This window comes from Mesoplodon bidens (assembly GCF_964165515.1).
Source record: "Mesoplodon bidens genome assembly, chromosome: 5".
Classification (NCBI taxonomy): domain Eukaryota; kingdom Metazoa; phylum Chordata; class Mammalia; order Artiodactyla; family Ziphiidae; genus Mesoplodon; species Mesoplodon bidens.
This window is the reverse complement of record NC_138161.1, coordinates 113,442,191-113,463,781: the sequence shown is the minus strand read 5'-3', so window position 1 is coordinate 113,463,781 and position 21,591 is coordinate 113,442,191. Positions and strand designations below refer to the sequence as shown.

Here is a 21,591-nt window from a genome sequence, read left to right as displayed (position 1 = left end):
GTGAGTGTTGTTTCCCTTCCTTCTCTGTTTTTGGCAGCAATATAAAATGAACCAAATAAAAACCTAGCACAATATTCCAAAGTGTCAAAGGTTTGGTGAGGAGGTAGTATATTATTTCGTTTGGGGTGAAGTATGGCTGTGTGTATGTGTTGAAGGGAGACCTTGCTCCCCATGGTGACTGGGCATCTAATGTGAAAAGATCTGCTGCTCACTGAGAAGACGGCAAAGGTGCCAGCTGCTCTGTACTTCCCAACATGACGGTTAACTGGCAAGTGAACCCAGCTGCCTTGGGTACATCTGACATCATGAAAACCTGAGAGCTCCAAAACCCAGCCCACAGTCAAAGCACCTGAGGGTGCCCCTAGATCTGGGGTGCAATTACAGAGTTAGGAGTCAAGGGCAGGAGAGAGTGGGAGCTGGCAACTCACCCAAGGTCATCACGGCTCCATGGAGAGGGACAGGACTCACTGCCAGAGATCTAAGCCGTTCCTGAAAGCCTCCTACAGCACTTGAGAGGCATGGACGTGGCGAGAAAGAAATGCTGTGCAAAGAACCTGCGAGGGAGAGCACGAAGCGCCCCGGCCCACAGGAGGAGGGCGGGCAAGCAGGTGGGAGCCGCTGAGGGCCGGGGGACCTCGCAAAGTCCTTAGCCACGTGGCGTCTTGGCCTCAAACATTTGCCAACTCCAACGCAAGGTCCCAGCAAGACAAACTAGGAGAGAAGGCATGCTCGGTGAAATGGCTGAAGCCACTGGAGTGCTGTCCTCAGGGACTCCCGTGATGGCCCCCGTTTGTCAGGTGGTTCACCGCCTCTCAAAGACAATGGAAAGCAGCTACGGCAGAGAGGTGACGCATGCCTCGTCCTCCTTCACTCCCACGCTGACCGTGCCGTCTAATCAGGGGATTCTCTGCCAGGGAGCCCAGGCTTGGGCTCAGAATCCTCCTCAACACTCTCCTCCAAGGAGGTTCTACCAACTGGTGGGACCCGGCACACAAGGTACAACCACTTGCCATTTCGGTTTAAAGTTTCCAAGTCTCCCTGAGAAAGCGTGACCCATATAGAGTGTCATAAGCTTTGTAAATCTGGTCACAATTTATCCTAATCCAAAGGTCTCGGACCCTGCACTCGGGCCTCAACCTGCCTTTCCCTCAACCTGCGTGTACAGAGATTTCCACATCCTCTGGTCAGCCCTTGGCCTCTCCTAATGCCCTAGTAGGAACATGTTATTAAAATGACACGGGTCATTCGGTCCCATCCCCAGGCTCAATAACCCATCCATCACCAGGAGAACTGCACGGGGAACGGCAACATGATCCCGGCTAACAGCACCCAGAGGGCCAAAGCAAGGACTCTGCATCAAAACAAAGCTCGTTTATAATGCTTCCCCAGCACCCTGGCAAAGTGCGCTGAATTTCATGATGCCTGTTTAACACTGTGCAGACATAAAAATATTTTCATTACACACAGACAGGGAGACTGAAGGGCATGTGAAAGCACTTTGTAAGCTGTGAATTGCTACATGTGCAAGCTATTATTAGTACCTTTGTTAGAATGACTGATAGCTAAATGGACAGGAAGTTGTAAATGTGTCTATTTATACAGAATTTCAGCTCTACAGAATTCAGCAGCTTTCCATCAGCAAAACGGCGCTTGTGTGGGCCATGGGCCAAGACACAGCCCCCGCCCCCGATCAAGTAGAATACTGGCTGTTCAGAGGCAGGGATGCTCCTGAAGCAAGGGGGGAAGGAGCTGCCAGAGAGGGAGGGGGCACGTGAGGAAGCCCCAGCGCCAGTGCTCTGTAGAGGTCAAGAAGGGCAAATCCTACAGTGCGGTGAGGCGGTGAGAGCAGAATCCAGTGGTAGAGAGGTGAGGAAGTGGCCGCAGCGAGCGCGGCAACTCCCACGAGGAATCTGGTTGTGCAGGGAAAGGAAGAGATGGCGGGGAAAGAGGCTGGGGATTTTGAAGAGGGGATATTCGAGCATCCTTCTGATTAAAGAGAAAGACACAGAAGAGAGAACATTTTGGTGGAAGTGGAGAGATCGAGGGAAGAACAAACCCCAAAGAGATCATAGCAGAAAGAGGTTAGTGGGGCGGGGGCGGGGGGGCGAGAGACAGAGAAAAAGAGAGAGAGAGAGCGAGTAGCTGGGGGGTGAGGACTGTGGCCAGAGGAGCTCAGGCTAACCCCAATCAGCTGCGTGAAAGGCTGGCGGCCGTGCTGGCACCACATTCAAGTGTCACCTTGGGCAAGTCCCTAAACCTGACTGATGATCATTTCCTCATCTGTCAATGAGGACAATGCCTTCCTCGTGGGAGTGTCATCAGAAATACTGGTGTTAATGCAAATCAAGCCCCTACCCACAGCAGCCAGCACACGACCAGACCGCCCCTGAAGCTGAGCAAGCAAGGAGCTCGGAGGCCGTTGCATTGGACAGCGGTCACAGGGCTGTGCAGGCGTGACCTGCAGAGAGGGTTGAGAAGTCGGGGATCATGCAGTGGAAGGGCACAACCTCAAAGGGGGGGTAAGATCAAGGGGGTAGAAAACAAGGATCTGCAGGAGCGAGGGGAGGGCTGACAGGGGTGGGAGGCGGCCAGCGCCCCTCGTCCTCAGGAAAAGGAGGCGTGGGCATCCTTTCATGAGGTGGAGGATGAAGGGGAGGCTGTTTACCATGGAACGTGGGTGGTGGATAACCGAGCAGGGATACGACGCAACATTTGGAAAATGAGGCAGTCGAGTGTGGTGGTGAACACGTGGCTTCTGAAATCAGAGAGCCCGGGGCCGGCCTCCTGAAGCTGCCAGTCACCAGCAGTAACTGATGTTTAACCCCGCTGCACCTTGGCTCCTTCACTTTAAAATGGGGCCAGTAAAGATGTCCCCACTCATAGGGTTGTTGTATGAGTTCAATCACATAACCTGTATAAAGCACTTAGTGTTTGGCATAGAATAAGTGCTCAATTAATGCTAGCTAGCTTCATCACTGTTGTCGCTGTTATAATGGGAGTGTGTGGGGAGGGGAAGCTTGGAGTAGATAATCTCAGAGGATGGGAGAGGGAATACTTTCTGAGAGCTTGAATCAAAGACTTCCAGGGTTAGGGAGTTCCCTGGCAGTCCAGGTGTTAGGACTCAGCACTTTCACTGCTGGGGCCTGGGTTCAGTCCCTGGTCAGGGAACTAAGATGCTGCAAGCCACGCAGCTCAGCGAAATTAAAAAAAAACAAGCCTTCCAGGGTTAAAAGCTCCCATAAGGTTATCTAATCCATGCCCAGCCCAAAGCGAGAACACCCAGGGCCTGGTGAAGCTGTTCCCTCAACCCCAGAGCCTTGGCACGGAGGCTGACACCCAACAGCACTGGAGGCCCTGCTTGGGGGGCACTCCAGCCCTCAGCAGGAAGGGGACAGCTGAATGTCTGAGGCACGGCATATGTGGCCCTCGGCCCCAAGCTGGACTCCAGTCTGCAAAGGCCCAAGGCAGCCCTAGGGTGACCTCAGAGGACCTGCATGAGGGCCCTGGGGCTGGAAGAAGGAAGGAGCCAGCCTGGGACGGGGCAGAAACAAGAAATGTGTGTCTTCTCCCCATCCTGGCCCCGTCAGGAGCAAGGGTCATGACCACACAGACGTCAGACCCTCAGGGCACAAATGTCTCTCCACAGCTGGTCCAAAAATAGTTTCCATCCAGCTCAGGAATGCACTGCACTTCCCTTGATGATCAGCTTCCGCCCCCTCCCCTCGGCCTCCAGGAGGCCTTTCAGGCTGGCAGAGGGCTGAGGAGGGGAGGGCTGCGCTCAGCTCCCCAGCCCCCCAGACAGGAACGGCACTTCCCTTGCTCCTCTCTCTCCCTCTCCCTATCCCACTGTCTGCATCCCTCTCTCACACAAGTATGTACTCTCAGTTTCTGCCTCCACCAAGCTCCCCCATGGGCACCCCTCCTCCCACAGCCCCAGCATCCTCCTCCTCCCACAGCCCTCTGTCTGCCCATCGTCTTCCCCTCCTCTCTCCCCTCTTCTCAGGACAGGCAGTGGGTAAACAGGAAGTGGTTAAGAGAAAAAAGAAAAGGAAGCACTGTGGGCTGGAAAGCCTCTGCTCATTTGGGTGACTTCCCTGGCTCGGAAGTCAGGTCTTGTCTGCGACGTGGACACCTCTGGGTGACAGCCTGGGCCCCGCTCCTGGAATTCTGTAACAGCCGTCTTAAAAAGGGCAGGAAAACCAACCAGAGCTTTCTGTGCCTCCAGCCACCGGTGTCTGTGCGACTCGGGGGTCCCAAGACACTGCTGAGCCAGAGGAGGCACACGGCCCCACCCTCCTTAGCATCAGGTTGGGGTTGGGAGCTGCTCCCTGAGAGCCTGTGAACGTAGACATCCTGGGCACTCACACAATCTCCATGGGGAACCACAGCCGGGGCGGGCTGACCTGTGGCCAAACGCACACACAAGGCTTCTAGAGCGCCCGGCCTCTGTGTCGGGGCTTTGGACTGGGAAGGGGAAATCCCTCCTAAAGGCGCTCTTTCTGGTACCTGGCTGACGAGCAAGTGAGGGTTACATAACGGGCCGGGTGTTCTCAGTGTCCCCGGGTCTGGTCCCCGTGGGAACGCGCCCCTCCCACTGTCTCAGTGTTCCCTTCCCTGCACTGGCTTTGGTGCCAGAAAAAGTAGAGAACAGAGATTCTGGAAATGCACAGGACTTCTACCCAGTTCCCTCATGAGGGATCTTAGCCTGACTCTGGGCACCTCAACAGAAACTAAATAAATCTCCAGGGTCAAGAGAGAAGTCACTCTTGAAAGGTTGTATCCTCCTCACCACAGGCTTCCCAAGCCTGTAAACACAGCCTGTTCTTGCCAAGGATGAGTTACTGACGAGAGAACTTGCCAACTAAGGGCTGCGCCTCTCAAAGACAGCACAGCTCTCCTGGCTCATCACCAACCCCGGAAGCCAGCTCTCTTGGAGTCTCCTCAGACCAACTCGGTCTCACCCTTGTCACTGCTTGGAAGCCCTCGGCTGGGGACGCGTCTTCTGGACGGGAGCTACCGTGCAGCCTCACCTAGCTACTTGCTGGCTCTGGACAGCAGTCCACTTTCTTCATCAATAAGAGAGGGACGGTGGTTTGTCTATCTAATGGGGTTGGGGGAATTCTTTGTAAATGTGCAATAAAGAAATGTATGGTTTCAAGAAATTTCTAATTTCACTGAGAAATCAAGTCATTAAAATCTCTTAGTAGAGAAACTTGATGGAGCATTTACAATAGGACAGGCATTGTTCTAAGCACTTTACTTGGATTTTCTCATTACTAGTCCCAATCGCCCTACATGGTGGTACGATTATTACCCTAATTTTTGCAAATATGGAAAATGAGGCACAGAGAAGTCAAGTAATTTATCCAAAGTCACACAGCAGGCAGGTGTCAGGGCTGGGATTTGAACCACATTTGTCTGTCTCTGGAGCCCATATTCCTAACCACTATGTGTACTGCCTCTCCAGTATAATCCAGGCATGACTAAGTGATAAAAATGAACACAACACATAGGATAAATGTTCAAGGTGACCCAGGGTGTTTTATAGTTTTAAAATATGCAACAGATCCATCCCCAAGGCTAGCTCTTTTAATCACTGATCATTAAATCACTCTTGGCCTCCGTTTTCCTATCTGTAAAGTAAGGGCGGTAACTACGTGAGCTCTACCATTCCTCCACCGCTGACATTTGCTGTTCTCGGTCAGAGCAGGAGAAATCTGGAGAGCCTGGTACAGACTCCGGCTTAAGCTACAGGTTTTGGAATAGTAGAGGAGAGAAGGCATTTTGGGTGCAAAAAATAGGATGCATTCACTCGTGAGGATGAATACATAGAGCGCGCAGCCTGGAAGGGAAGTATTTGAAGAGGAGAGTTTGACGAGCATGGGTACCTGCGAGGCAGACATGGGCCTGTTTGTATGCATGTGTGTTTGTAAGTGTGCACGTATATAAAAAGACAGAAGGAAGGCAGGGAAGGAAGGAAGGGGAAAAGGGAGGGAGGACGACTGTGTTGGAAGGAAGACCTGAGGGCTAGATTGAGGAGTTTGAATTTATGCTGTAGTCCCCAAACAGCCTGACAACAAACTCCCATCACTAGAGGGAAACGGAGAGCCTCCGCCGTACGCTGCGGCGTTCTCCTGGTTGAGCACTCCTGCTATGGTCTGCCTCTTCCCCAAGTTAGTGTCCACATGGCCTCCTCCATCATTTTCCTAGAATGTAAACTATGTGATGACACTCTTTTGCTTAAAATCCTTCAACGGCTCCTCACCGTCAAAAGCACAGCTTCCACGTGTAAACTTTGCGTCCAACATACAAGCCTGTTACGTGGCCTACCTCTCACATCTCTTCACTTGCCCCTGCGCCCCCGGGCACCCCAGGTTCTGGTCATTTCAAACCACTCCAAGCCTCTCAAACATGCTGAACTTTAGCATATTTTTGTTTTGGAACAATTACTTTGGCTGCAGCATGGGGAGCAGATGAACTTGGATGGTGGCAGCGCAGACGGGGAGAGGACGAACTTCAAAGAAATATGAGGTGAGTGGACAAGACTCACAATAGGACAGGCATTGTTCTAAGCACTTTACTTGGATTTCCTCATTACTAGTCCCAGTCGCCCTACGTGGTGGTACGATTATTATCCTAATTTTTGAAAATATGGAAAACAAGGCACAGAGAAGCCAAGTAATTTATCCAAAGTCACACAGCAGGCAGGTGTCAGGGCTGGGATTTGAACTACATTTGTTTGACTCTGGAGCCCATAGTCCTAACCACTATGTGTACTGCCTCTCCAGTCTAATCCAGGCATGACTAAGTGATAAAAATTAAAACAACACATAGGATAAATGTTCAAGGTGACCTAGGGTGTTTTATAGTTTAAAAATGTGCAACAGATCCATCCCCGAGGCTGGCAGATGGAACGCAGGAGTTGAGGAGAAGGTAGGAAAAAGGATAATTCCTGGGTTTCTGGCTTGTATAGCTGGATGAAAGGTGGAGACAAGGAAAATCAGGAGAGGACGACAGCTGGGAGGAAGATCATGAAATCAGCCTGAGACATCCTGAGACCGAGGTTCATTTAAGACATCCAAGTGGAGCTAAAGGGAGCTTGGGAACAACACAAGGGTAACTGAAGGTGTGGGCACAATGAGATTCCTGAGAGAGACTCTGGGGGAGAAGACATCTAAGCTGTGCCTTGGACAATCTCAGCACTGAATGGACTGCCAGAGGAGAAGGATCCCACAAAAGAGCCTACAGTTTTGACGGACAGTGGGGAGAGAGCTTTTCAAGGTGGGCGCAGTCAACAACATCAGCTGTCACTCAATAGTCAAGTAAGATGAGAGCTGAACAAGCCTTAGATGCAGCAGGACACAGCCATTCAGGACCTGGAAGACCTGTTTTGGTGGAATCATGGGCCTGAATCCAAATTGGACTGTGATGAAGGCTGCCTGGGAGGTGATACATGAAGTCAGTGGGTGTAGAGAAATGTTTTGAGGAATATGGCTGTGAATATGGAGGAAAGAGGAGCTTGCAGGGGGGCGGTGGGGAAGGTAAGGGTTTCTCTTTTTCTGTTCTTTTTCTTTTTTTTTTTTTTTTTTTAAGACTGGAGAGTCCTGAGCATGTTCTAAACCTGACCAGAAGACTTGGTTAACAGGGAGAGTATAGATATACAATCACTTATCACACGGATATACTGTTTACACATTTGCCTCATCTCACTGGCTTGCAAACCCATACAAAATCAAAGACGGTGTTTTATTTTTGTTTGCCTAATGCCTAGCATGGTGTCGGGCACACAGTAGATGCTAAGAACATGTTGTTGACTGGTGGAGGCTGTGAATGACATCAGGACAAGCCTGAAGCCCTGGGGAAGATACCCGATGCTGGAAATTAGAAAAGGAATGAAGTATTATTGATGCTTATAAACTTAAATGTGATTCTTGAGATATTTCAAATTCTTAAAAAATGCCCAAGAAACCCAGAGACTTGAGGATGACACGAGAAATAACGACTAGGAATTCTCTTTCCTGTGGCAACCATGGTCATGGTTGAACAGAAGTCACAGGCTTGGCACCCAATAACGTTCTTGCATATTGTTCAGATTTCTCCAGCAAAACGCTCTTCGGAGATGTGAACAATGATGCATCCTCAGTCTCAGGGCTCGCTGCTCCTCTGTCCTTGGCTTAGTGTCCATGAACCAGGCCTGACAAGCTCAACTGAAGGTGCTTCCCAATAGGTGATGCCCTGACGAGCCCCTTACCCTTTGCCTTCATCTGCTGAACTGCATGTTGCATTCTGTATCTCACCAGCAAAATAGGACCACTACTAAGCAAATGAGGTGATGCTGCTTTAAGCTAAGCTTCCCCAAACCTCAAGAATACTTTGAGATGATAGCTCTGGCTAGAAAGCCAAGACTCCACCATCAAAGGCAACAGAGCACTGTCAAAGGATACCTTTGCCTTTCTGGTCTTAGCACCTGGTTTCTCGATGCCGATGCCCAGCTGCCAAGTCCCTCTAATTATTACTGCATTCCACACGAGGGCACCAAGGAAAGGACTTGGTGTCTGGCCCAACTCTATCAATCACAGGGAGATGAAGGCAACGGAGGGAAGATGGAAAATCCTGAGTTCCTTAATGAACTCACCTTTCCAGTTTCAAAGGAGTGTGATGAACCACAGTCCTCATAGGACCCTAAGAATGCTGACTCAGTAAGAAAAACAGAAGGCCTGTGGCCAAAAGAAACAGAGGTGGGCCTCCCTGGTGGTGCGGTGGTTGAGAGTCCGCCTGCCGATGCAGGGGATACGGGTTCGTGCCCCGGTCTGGGAGGATCCCATATGCCGCGGAGCGGCTGGGCCCGTGAGCCATGGCCGCTGGGCCTGCGCGTCCGGAGCCTGTGCTCCGCAACGAGAGAGGCCACAACAGTGAGAGGCCCGCGTACCGCAAAAAAAAAAAAAAAAACAGAGGTGCCTCACATCAACTTCTTGAGTTTGGCTTAACCTGCCTGATCTGCCTGGCAGGCGCTTCTGGGGAAATGCCAACAGCATCTGGGGAGACATGAATTCACTCCCCTTTCCCCTGGTCACTGCAACAGGATGAGAGGGTTACTATTTTCAACCTGGAAAACTGTCATGTTGCTGTGGTTGCTTAAGAGCTGCCATATTCCATCCTCAGTTGGCCACTGTTCAGAGCCTGGAGCAGCACTCTCAACGGACACAGCTGGTCTGGAATGTCACATGAGTGGGCCACGCTGAAGCTTGGCTGCCAGGAGCCCAGCCAAGCCAAGAGATGGCAGGAAGCAGCCGCCCAGAGAAGAGCATCCCCTGAGGGTTAGGGTAGGTGAGCTTTTCTTAGGCCAAGGCTTTGGGCCAACCACCAGTAGGGAGCATGGCCAACATGCCAGTCTTCTCAGCCACAGCCTCCACCACACGGCTGATCAGTAACAGCCACCTCAGTCTCCTGGTAGGGGAACAACCACCAAATGAGATCATGCATGCCAAGAGTGTTTTATACATTAGAAGAGGCTAACAAAGGTTCATTTAAGGAAAGTGGGTCCAGCCTAATCAATAACAACAGCCAGACACCCACTGACTACTAAGAGGAACACTCTGTCCCTTTCAACAAATAATAGCCATGAAGGGACGGGAACTTCGGCTGGTCTCTTGCTCTGTGTGTGTCCTTAGGCCTGGTCTGCTATGTCTGATCTATCCTTACGTAACCCAGAGAAACTCACTTAGCAAAACAGAGACTAAAAGTTTCCTAAAATTTTTGACCAGAGTAAAAGAGTACTTATTAGGTAAGACTTGGAAAATGTGGGCTAAATGCTTGAGTGGTGGCAGGAAGGCCTGAGCTGGTATTAAGAGATTTGGGAAGGGTCTCAAGCTAATCAAAATGCGTAAAATTCGGTAGAGGTGAGGTGACTATTTACGTACAAGGTTCTCCTCGTCTGAATCTATAATCAAGAATCTCAAGGTGCTTTAGTCCAGGTTCTGGGCCTCAGTTTCCCACAATGTAAACAGTCAATGCAGGTGATAGACAGTTGACCCACTGTGTGTGACTGGTGGTGGTAGAAAAGGCAGAAGATGCAAATAGTCCCACTATTTTGTGCTTGCTCATGAAGAGCACAAAATACTAACAAATTAGCCTCAGTGTGTTTCCAAGGAAAAACATCTCAATATACTAAAAAAAGTGTGTTAAAATAGATTCTATTTATTATTATTATCATCATTATTATTACAATGTTTGCCTAAAGGCCAATGATGTGATGTCAAATAGCATCCCAGCCTGGGGAGTATATTCCTATAGCTTAAGGACGGACGGTGGGTCATCTGATGAAGACTTTTGGGGGTGATGGTTGTGGGCTGAGGGCAACAGGCAGGGCTCAGGAAGGTGTCCAGGAGAGAGTGAAACTGAGCAGGACCCTGTGTGGTCTTCCAGGGACAGACCTTCCCCCTGCCCTGTGTCCTCCAACTCTTGTTTGTAGAAAAGTTTTAACCTCCCAAGGCTTCCCAAGTTCCAAAGAGCAAATTTAATCAGAGAAGTGAAAAAATGCAGGAACAAAGGAAAGCAGTCAAGCAAGACAAAATAATAGTTTACCCATAAAACAAAGTCAAGGACCCTTAGCTCCTCCTCAAGGGCTATAGATGACATCCTGAGCCATATCCTTGAGTTGTTCTGCAGAAACTAAACCACTCCCCAGGTAGAGGAAGTTGACTGCATGCTGAGCACCAGCACATAGTCCGCAGACCACAGGCTCCAGACCAGTTGGAGGCAGAAAACTGATAACTGAGATTTCCCAAAGTATCACCCTGTTACCTCACCACAAGCCAATCAGAAGAATGCCCATAAGCTGATCAGGCACTCTGCAACCCTCACCCCTAACACTGCCTCTAAAAACTCTTCCCTGAAAGCCCTTAGGGAGTTCGGGTCTTTTGAGCATGAGCTGCCCATTCTCCTTGCTTGGCACCTGCAATAAGCACTGCGCTTTCCTTCACCACAACCCAGTGTCAGTAGATTGGCTGTGATGCATGTCACCCCAGTTCCTTTCATTAACAAGAAGATGCAAAACTTCTGGCAGACTGAACTCACTCAGAGCAACTTCCAGATACCAGCGAGCATTTGGATCTGGGTGGAGTCCTTAGGTCAGTGTTCTGACAGTCAGGAACACTTACCCCAAAGGAAAACAGGGCTCCATCCAATCCCGCCCCACCCCACCCAAAGCACTGAGGAGCAGAGTCCTATAGCCAGTTATGTCACAGTTTCCAAAATCAAGACCAAACTCAAAGTGACAGCTCAACACCCAAGAAATAGAAACAAAGGAGCCTTACGAATAACTATTTCAGTCACCAGAGGTCTCTCATCATTTTCCATTTAACTAAAGAATGGAAAATTTTCTAATGTGTTATTCTACAGTATCAAAAAGTTAATGCCACCCAATTCTATACATGACTAACATCTTATCTTTGGAATTTCTCATGGTTTTCCTAGGATTTTCCTTTTTTTTTTAAAGTTTCATTATTCCCTTCACAAGCCGAACTCCATGACCTTGGATCAGGCCTGAAGTTCAAAGGCATGAGCAGAGTCCTCATCGCAAGCTCCCCTGTCTGCACACTTCCCTTTCTAAATAGACAGAGAAGGGCGGTGAGGTGAAAGCCAATGCTCAGATTACTCCATTTTTCACAATCACTGGTAAATTGTTGCTTAAGGTGTTTCTGGAATCAGGATCTGAGCAGTGAGCAGGGCAGTAAGAAAACTCCATTCCCAGAGCTGAGCTCAGCGCATGCAACAAGGCAGGTTCTCAAAATGGCTCGCCAACATGCTTCTTATCTTTCAAGATCTCACGCAAGTCTGGATGGTGGAAGTAGAAGCTTAAGTGGTTCATATGCTCATTCCTCAACCCCAGAAAGTTTCTGAGGACTGGAAAATTCTAGGGACAACAAACATTTAGAAATTAATCCAATACTGTGAGCAACTCCAACTCTGTACCCCTGGCACCCAGTACAAAACCTGGCACATGAGGAATGCTCAGTGAGCTCTTGAATGAGATGAATGCAGCACTCTACCTAAAACAAAATGACCTCAGTGAGAGACCACTGTCTCAGTACCTGCAGCTGCACCAAGGTCAGATACTTACTACACTACAGTTTTTCCAAAGAGCTTTCTCCAACCTCAGGCTGCAAGAGGCTGGATGACTCCAGAGCGGAGCAGCCCAGCTCACCTGGTTCATGCAGCCAGTCTGAAAGGTGCATTGTTTTGTTATGTGACTAAGCCCTAAATTTCGGTACCCTGTTGCCTTTCAAGTGAACTTGAGCAATATCTGGATGCAGATGGAATTCTTAGAGAATTCCTGACCATTAGATAGATGCCTATTGAGAACTTCTGAAACCAGCCTCTTCTGATGCCATGAATGTCTCTGATGCTTATCTTTGTGGGAGAAAATGTTCCTCCAGGAAGGGAGGGAGGAGGAGGACAGCTCAGAACACTTACTCAACACCCTGAGTGGGGAGGCAGAGTCCAAGGAGCTTTACAGTTATTGTCCTATTTGATGCTTACAACAACCCTCTGGGGTATCTGACAGATAAGAGAATTTGTCAGAGGGTAAGTGAAGAGTCCAAGGTCAGAGGTGGAAAGGGGGAATGCCAGGTTTAGAATCCAGATTTGAACATGCACTGGTCCTCGACGGTCCTGGTAAATGGTCTTTTGTGGAAGTATCTTTACCAATTACGGGTGTATCATTCCTTACAATCATAGTTACTGAAGAATACTGTATCAAATTCTGTTCTCATAGCCACCATATTCTGAGTACTCCAAAATGGAAGATGACTCTCTTGGTCTTTGCTGTCACGTGCATAATTAGGATTTATATATTACGAGATAAAGAACACTGCTATGAGGATATTCTTTAGAGGGAGAGGAGACCTTTCTCTATAATGCATCTTTGTATTTGCAAATAGCATCCAGGTAAACTATCAAGAAACTGACTAGAGACTAATATACATGAAAAGATGTGAAGAATTTTCTAGGCTTTCCCACCTGAGGCACACAGTGGTAGCAATCCCACCAAGAGGCCCCTTTCTTCTTGGGAAATTAAATATGTCAAATCTTGGTTCATTCAAAAGGTACTTTTTTTTTTTTTTTTTTTGCTGTACGCGGGCCTCTCACTGCTGTGGCCTCTCCCGTTGCGGAGCACAGGCTCCGGACACACAGGCTCCGCGGCCATGGCTCGCGGGCCCAGCCGCTCCGCGGCATGTGGGATCTTCCGGGATAGGGGCACGAACCCGTGTCCCCTGCATCGGCAGGCGGACTCTCAACCACTGCGCCACCAGGGAAGCCCCAAAAGGTACTTTTTGAGGCCTTTGTCATGGAGCCACATTCCAGAAGGTCCTATAAGTCATTTATGCAATGTGCAAATTGCAATGCAGTGACAGAAGGTAGAGCTGTGACCATAGTCCCAGAGATGGCCACCAGGATACTTATTGTGAGTGTGAAAATTACATTTCTGAAGAAAACGGTATGAATAGGGTGAGAGGTATTTTTACAAACATATCTGGATAACTGTTGCCATGGAGGTGTTTCACCTGGCAAGAATCAGGAAGTCCAGTCTTCCCTGGTGGCGCAGTGGTTGAGAGTCCGCCTGCCGATGCAGGGGACACGGGTTCGTGCCCTGGTCCGGGAAGATCCCACATGCCGCGGAGCGGCTGGGCCCGTGAGCCATGGCCGCTGAGCCTGCGCGTCCGGAGCCTGTGCTCCGCAACGGGAGAGGCCACAACAGTGAGAGGCCCGCATACCGCAAAAAAAAAGGGGAATCAGGAAGTCCAAAGCTAGGGCTTAATGTCAGAGGCGCTTTTACCAGGAGAGGCTTAACATAACCTTGTGAAACTTTCTGGAAACCATCAGCCCAGACCAGGAACCTGTGTTTGGATGCCGGCTCTGGCCACTAGGAATGATGCCACTAGTGTCTCACTCTCCATATTTTTTTTTTTTTTTACATCTGAGAGAGAACTGTAGTGGCCCTTTGACCTCTAATTGCCTGCCACATATTAAAGGATTCATATATATTTATACGGACAAACTGGCCAAATAACCTATTAGATGAAGTAAAATATATGAGACCTTACTTACATATACTTTTGGGATCTCACAGTCACAAGACCAAAAGCATTCTGTTCAAAATTCTATATTCTATTTGATGTAAATTTTCTCAATATGGACCCAAGAAGTAGGCTATTAGCAAATTATTCCATGTATGCCAGTGCATGCATTTTAAGTACAGAGACTGCTGGAAGCATCAGGGTTGCGACTGATTTCAACAGTTTACCATAACAGAGTAACTCAAATCCCAGGAAGTGCACTGTTTGGGTACAGAAACCAACAAAGAACAACAAAATTTGAGCAGTAACCTTTAATTACACTGAAAACAACTAAACAGACCATGTCCTTCTTCACATGTTCTATCAGCAGAGGGATTCTGAAGGGTCAACACTTTATGAGACTCAAAAGAATAGAAACCCTCACAAGGGCCCCATAGCTCCCTTTGTACACACAGGAATCGTCTATGGACAGAACCACTCTCTAAGTTATGTTGCCTCTATAAACCAGACGGAGAAACAGCAGCCCTGGCTGCACACACATTCCCATGACAGTGTGTCACAAAAGTAATAACCAAGTTGTTCAACTGCTTCCAGACCTCAGTCAGATTTGCTTCACTACTAACTTTCATGATGTATAACATATCACAAACCTGTCATCTCTAGCCCGTCCCCTCGGTCCTGTCTCTTGGTTGGAGGTAAGGACCAGAGCCTCTTACAGATGGAAAGACCAGAGAGAATTGGAGGAGCTTCTCTCCAGGATGTCCCCACTGGTCCTGGCCTGGCTCCGCCTCAGCCCCCGTCTGAAGATGGACCAGAACCACGCAGCCACTGTGGGCCCAGCTGCAGGGGGAAGGGCTGAGAAACACTGAGAGAACGCTGAAGTCAGCAGCTTGTGAGTCTCCGAGTCAGCATCTTGAAGCCCAGAATCGTTGTTGAGAAATAAGACTTCTCCCCCACAAAAACCCTGAATGTAACAGTGATCCAAGAGCTCAAAACCAGCGGGCCAAATTCCAGAGAGGGAGCCCAGAGCTGACCACGGGAACAAGGAACTGGGGGCGGATCCCTCACCCACCCGCTGCGACAAGGAACGGGGAGCTGGGCGCTACATGGACGGGCCAGGAGGATCGGTCCTGCCCGGAGCTGGGCGCCCTTCCTGGATGATCACACACCACCGTGACCTTGTTCCAGAAACTACTGTCTCCAGGAAGACCTGGATAGCTTCAACTAGTTGTTGCTTTCCCAGTGAAGGGGTGGAGGAGGCTAACTGGGGACGCAGTGGAAAGGCAGTCAAGTGTTCTAATTATTGATGTACTTAAGTAATTCAACTTCAGGTGCTTCTTAGGATATCATAGTATATGCAAAAAAAGCAAGCTACAAAATTGTATACATACACACACTTAGAAAAAATTTAGAAGGAAAACCTCTTAAAGTATGAATGATGGAATGGTGAACCATTTCTTTGAGAACGTTCTAGACCTAAGAATAATCCTACAGCTAGTTGGAGTTATTCTCTTGACTGAGAACACACTTTAGGAAGGGATGCATGTGAAGCAGTGAGGGTAAAAGAAGTTCTTTGTCTGGTTCACCAGATGGTTCAAATTAACCCTGGTCACCAAGAAGGAGACAGACAGCTCAGACTGACCACACATCCATCAACTCCCCCTGTATTTTTCAAGCTTTCCAACTTCGGGGCAACGAAAGACATCTCAGCTCAGCAATTCTGAGGAGTTAGTGACTCAAAGCACCGCACACGTGGGAGCCCCAAGGGCATTGTTTTTTTAATTTTATTTTTTTATACAGCAGTTCTTATTAGTTATCAATTTTATACACATTAGTGTATATATGTCAGTCTCCCAATTCATCACAGCACCACCACCACCCCCTGCCGCTTTCCCCCCTTAGTGTCCATACGTTTGTTCTCTACATCTGTGTGTCTATTTCTGCCAAGGGCATCTTGAACCTCCTGTTTCCACACCTGGGGACACACGAGAGTCTCTCAACACCACAGGGCTGGATGGAGCGAAGGGAGGAGCAAGCACCCAGCATCTGGCAGGAGCCTGAAATGCAAGACTAGCTCAGGAGGACTGTGGGTTCTGTGGGTATTCACTCAGCTACAGGATACTCCAGTTTCCAAAATGACCGGTTCTCCTTACTAAGGCCTCTCGCACCTCATGTACCACCCGCCCCACACCTCCAGGCTCTGTGCTGTATTATTTTCGGAGGCACATGACATCTGAGGGAAGGAGGGGAGGCAGCCCCCACGTGCTGGGCCCTGTTTCCTGCCAACCACCGTGCTGGGTCCTTTATCCACGTCTTCTCTTGCAATTCTCAAAGTGATGCAGAAACAAGGAAGTGCTGGGGTGTTTTTAGAGACAGGAAAACCCAAAGTCCAAGACAACCCAGGTAGTAGGCTGATAGACCATGGGGATGAGATCTGCACAGATCGTCCGACCTAGCAGCCCTGGCTCCCAGGCAACACAGACACAAGCAGCCTTCTGGACAAAGACACATCAGAGGATTATTTCTGGTACCTGAGGGGAAAGGAGGGAGCTCCGTGATAATACTTGCTAATATGTTAAAAAAAAAAAAATTCACGGCTGAAAGCCAATTACAGACACGGCCAGGCTTCTTGGAGCATTTATGGTGGCTGCTAAAGGGAATAGGCAGTCCACCATCCCGCCGTGCCAGAAGTCCTCAGCAAAGCCCCGACTCACGGGAAAGGCAGCCCCCCCTGCACACTGGACAGTAGCTGTGGCTCCCAGGGGTGTGTGGCACTGACTCTTAAAGGAGCCAGTGGTCAGCAAGGCAATGTGCCTTAGACACATTCTCTTACTGCTCACAACAGCTCTGTGCCCAAAGTGACACAAGTAGCACGTGGTGGTGGATTTAGGCTCAGACCTGCCTGATCCTAAGCACTTCTGCTAATCCAGACAGAACCATCCCGTGGAACCACCCAATCTATCAGAAAGAGTGGATCCCTGTGGCCTGATCAGCACATCAAATCCTGACTCTTGCCAGCTAGCTGACTCTTCTATGACATTATACGTCCTACATTTTCTGGAGCAATTCCAATTTTGAGCATGCTGGTTCCGTTGCACCCATGGGTGTGCTCATACTTGTCTTATGATGCATCCTGCCCCCGGAGGCCTCACGGGCTTACGCTCATCTGTGCAACCCTCTGCACTTGTTTCTCCCATGGAGGGATGGTTACCCCTCCCACAGTGACAGATCATTTATATGTTCTGACTTGCTTCACATGTTTGTGCTTTATCTTCCCTGCCACACTCTTAAGTTCCTTTTAAATCAACACTTTACCACTGGAAGACCGTTCACAAAGAAGGAATCCTGGAAACAACAGAATACACAGCAGTAGAAGAAACTACAAGCCTGCCTAAAATTGTTCTGCTTACTCGATTTGCAGGTGGCAGGGTGCTGGACTGAATGACCCTTTAGAGACATGATTTTACAGTATCTCATCAGAGCGCAACTCCCAGAATGGGAACTGACAAACTGTAATTTAACTGGAATCCACGTAAAGTCCTATGCTTAGATTCAAAAACTTAAGTGCTCCAACGTGACACAACAGAAACTTGGCTTGGCTATAGTTCATTCAAAATATTTAAAATCTTCAACTTTTGGTATAGTAAAGTTAAAACCAAGTTCAATGGTACAATGTGATTGTTTAACAGAAAAGAAAAAGTGAGTGTTGTTAGGATGTGTTCATGGAAGTGGAACGTTCAGGTCACAGGAAGCAAATGTTTCGCTGAACTCGGGGCTGAGCCCTCGTTACCCAGATGACAAATAACACGCCTGATTCCGAGAGGCACACTTAACAAAATGATAGAGCCTCAGAGAAGGAAGAGACCTGGTGTCTAGCCTGGATAAGAAAAGAGAACAGAGAAACATAAAGAAGTTCTCAGACGTTTGACAGTTTGTCATGCGCAAGAGGGCGCCTAAAATGTGAACCACTGAGCAGAAGTGACTGAGAAACAATCTTCTGTTTGATATAAAAGGAAACTTTCAAATCATGTCTATGCGAGGCAGAACGATGGGCCTCAAAGATGTGCACAGCCTAATCCCTGGAATTTGTATCAGTGTTACTTTACGTGGTAAGAGGGACCCTGCAGATGTGATTAAGTCAAGGATCCCGAGATGGGGAGACTCGTCGGATTATCCCGTGGGTCCGACGCAATCGCAGGGCTCCTTATAAGGAAGAGGCAGGAGCATCAGAGCAAAGCAGAGGTCAGAGTCAGAGACATATCTGAGGATGCTACACTGCTGGCTTTGAAAACAGAGGACGGTGCCACAAGCCAAGGGATGCAAATGGCTTCTAGAAGCTGGAAAGGGCCAGGGAACAGATTCTCCCTTAGAGCTTCTAGAAGGAATGTAGCCCTGACACCTGGATTTTAGCCAAATAACACCTGGATTTTAGCCAATCCATTTCAGAGTTCTGACATCCAGAACTAGAATAGAATACATTTGTGTTGTTTTAAGCCACTAAGTCCGTGGTAATTTATTAGAGCAGCCATAGGAGATGAATGGGATGTCTAACAAGGGAATAACTTCTTCTGGCCCCAGGGAGCTCCTTGTCCCCAGGGGCAATCAAGAAGAGGCTGATCACCTGTGTGTCAGGAATGCTGTGTGGATAAGTCCTGGATGACCTACGGCCGACCCCTCCAACTCAGTCCACATCACGTAGCAGTGCCATCTCCTGCTTTTGTATTCGACACACTGGTCCCACCCCCAAGGCTTGCCCTTGTCTTCTCCCAGGAGGACTGTGGCAGTAAGTAAAAGGCATGCTTTGGGGATGTCCAAACGGCACCCAGGCCTGTGCCTGGCTCAGAGCAGAAGTGCTTGCGGGGGTGCCTACCTGAGCAGAGGACTCCTTTGTTCCTGGCGCAGGAGAAGTTGTCGCACTCGCAGAAGGGCCCATAGATCTTCCCAAACTCGCTCTCGAAGCAGGAGCACTGGTTGCAGCTGCACTGCCCGCGTCCGCTGCACAGGGGCTTGCCCTCCGCTTCTCGGCACAAGTTCTGGTACCCGCTCTGGCTCTCCCCTTCCTGGCACTCGCACCTGGTGCCCAGGTAGCTGGGGTTGCACTCACACAGGCCACAGACGTAAGTCCCGTTGCCGCTGCACCTGGCGCTGTCCGGCTCCAGCCCTGTGCTGCAGCTGCACCTGCAGTTGTAGGTGACCCCCACCTCCAGGCTGTCCCGGAATCCCACGGGCCTCAGGGTGAACATGGGCTGCGGGTGTTTGCCCGGGCAGCTCCGGGCCTCCACCGACACCTCAAAGGATGCCTGCGCAGGAGAAAGAGAGGGGACGTGGTGGCCATGGTGCATCTGGGCCTCCCGCTGTCTGCACCGGCCTCCTCATCAGCCAGGGGCCTGGCCCAAGCACAGTTCCTCCAAGGTCCTCAGTGAAGAACGGGGGCCAAATCCAGCCCCTCCCCACACTCACGGAGGGCCACTCCCACGGCCCGAGGAGGAAGAGGCCCCGGAGACAGCAAGCCCCTTCACTTTACCCAGGAAGGGCGTATTCAGGCGTGCCAACATTTGATAGGCATCATGCTTGATTCTTTAACGTTCATCATCTCTTTTACCTCCCAGAGGAAAAGGGCTTCCACAGGAAGGTAGAAAGATTCACTCAAGCTTACAAGGTTCTCTTTCTCCCCTTTTCACTTCTATCTTATCCTCTTCCCGTCTCCATTTTGAAAGTCAACAAAATATTCAACAATTTACCAGGCACCTCCTCTATGCCAGGTTAGACGTGGCTCCCTGAACTCACGGGGTGCTGTGGTCAGGAGGCCCTGGCAACTGCCTGCCCTTTTGCAGAGGTGTTTCCTCCCCTGCTGGAGAAAGGAGAGATGACTCTCGGGTCCCTTCCAGCATATCTGTCTCCTCACAGACACACCTGAGCCTCCCTCGGCCCCAATTTCTCTCTGCGTGGTCCTCACAGCTGTGTCTTTCACAATCAGTCCACGGCCCGGAGGTTGTACAGAAGCATCATTGCCACACACACGGACAGACTTTTTCTTATTAAACAAAAGCATGCACAGGAGTGCTGCTAACTCCCGAGCTGCTGATGGGTTGCCACGGAAACAGGCAGCAAGGTGGACCTCGCTGGCAGATGGCAATGGAGGAGAGATGCCTGTTAGCAGCCCACATGGTTGGGATGTGAGGAAAGCAAGGACACTGCTCGCTGTGATTCTCCCAGGGAGAACAGCGTGACTCCACCTTCCCTCCCCCACACCATGTGGTGAGAATCATCCAGCACGGCCCCCCAAGCAGGGCGCTGTGGAAATCTGCAGACAGGTAGCTGGCACGCCCTGACCAAACACCATCCTGAAGTCCTTCTCCCCTGAACCGACAGAGGCCTGGTCTCACTCCAGAAACTGACCCACCGCCTCTGGCCCAGACGTCTTTCTTTTTCAAAAGGCTCCTCAGAACATTCTGAAACTCAGAACTAAGTTAGGAACCACTTTTAGCTACTGGTATTGTTAACTCTATTATTTGGGTTGGAATAGAACTGGTTTTTAAAAAGCCATCAAAAACCTGCTTTACTGGGTACTCTTTAGGTAATAGTGTATATTTCTGGAGAACACTCAAAATATCTTTTTCTAAATGTTCTACAGGTCCCTGTCACTTTGGGATCTTTACTAATTCTAAAAGGCCTGCCCCCTCTGTGACATCTAGGGACGCCCCCCGCAGGGTGGGAGCGGGAGTGTGTGAGGCTGAACAGGAGACCCCACTTCCTAGGTCCTGGAGAGAGTCTGCTTGGCAACAAGACACCAGGAGTCGGCATTAGTGAAGCAGTATCACAGCAGACACCGTGAGACAGGTGCGCTGAGGACAATGACCAGGAGCCAGGGTCAGAGGACGCCGGGAGAAGCAAGCCAGCTGCAGACAGTTGGGCCGGGCCCGGGCCCACACCCCACCTCCATGTGGGGGGTAGGAGGAGGCAAAGGGAGAGACTGGCAAAAGCACGTTCACAACCAGGTTCCAAGGCCCTCAGGTACAGGTGGGCTCTCGAGGTAGGGAAGCAAGATGCGGACCCACCCAGGGCACTGCAATCCGCCTAACGGTTACCAGGTGCTGAGTACCACACGCACCAGGCCCTGTGCTGGGCATTTCCACGCGCATCTCATTTACATGCCCTAGGAGGAGGCATCCTCATTTACCAGAAAGAAAACGGGGTTGGTGGGCTCCGGGAGCTTAGTGCTGGTCACACAGCTGGGGAGGGGTGGGGCTGGGCCTGTGCTCTCCTTGGCATGTCACCTCCTAGAAGTAGGGAATGAGGCAGATGTCCAGTGTCCAGACCTGGGTAGAGAGAGAGAGGCCCGGCTCACAGAGGGACCACTAGATGGTGACCCACCCAGTAGTGACCAGAAGATCCTGGTCTACTTTAAACCTTCCTGCCTTGGGCTGGGGATAACCTGAGCCTGCAGATGGAAGGACAGGGAGGCTGCACCTGGCCAAGGTGCCATGGGGCATCAAGCATGTGGAGACAGATG

General features: G+C 49.9%; 1 protein-coding gene across 2 annotated transcripts in view; it reads right to left on the bottom strand.

Annotated features, from left to right (window-relative positions):
• Positions 1–21,591, bottom strand: part of ITGB5 (integrin subunit beta 5) — a 109,698-nt gene that overhangs the window by 12,154 nt on the left and 75,953 nt on the right. For both annotated transcript variants that reach the window (XM_081235272.1, XM_081235273.1), the window contains exon 10: positions 18,949–19,378. In XM_081235272.1, the coding sequence (XP_081091398.1) occupies positions 18,949–19,378 (430 nt within the window). The remainder of the gene's footprint in view (positions 1–18,948; positions 19,379–21,591) is intronic.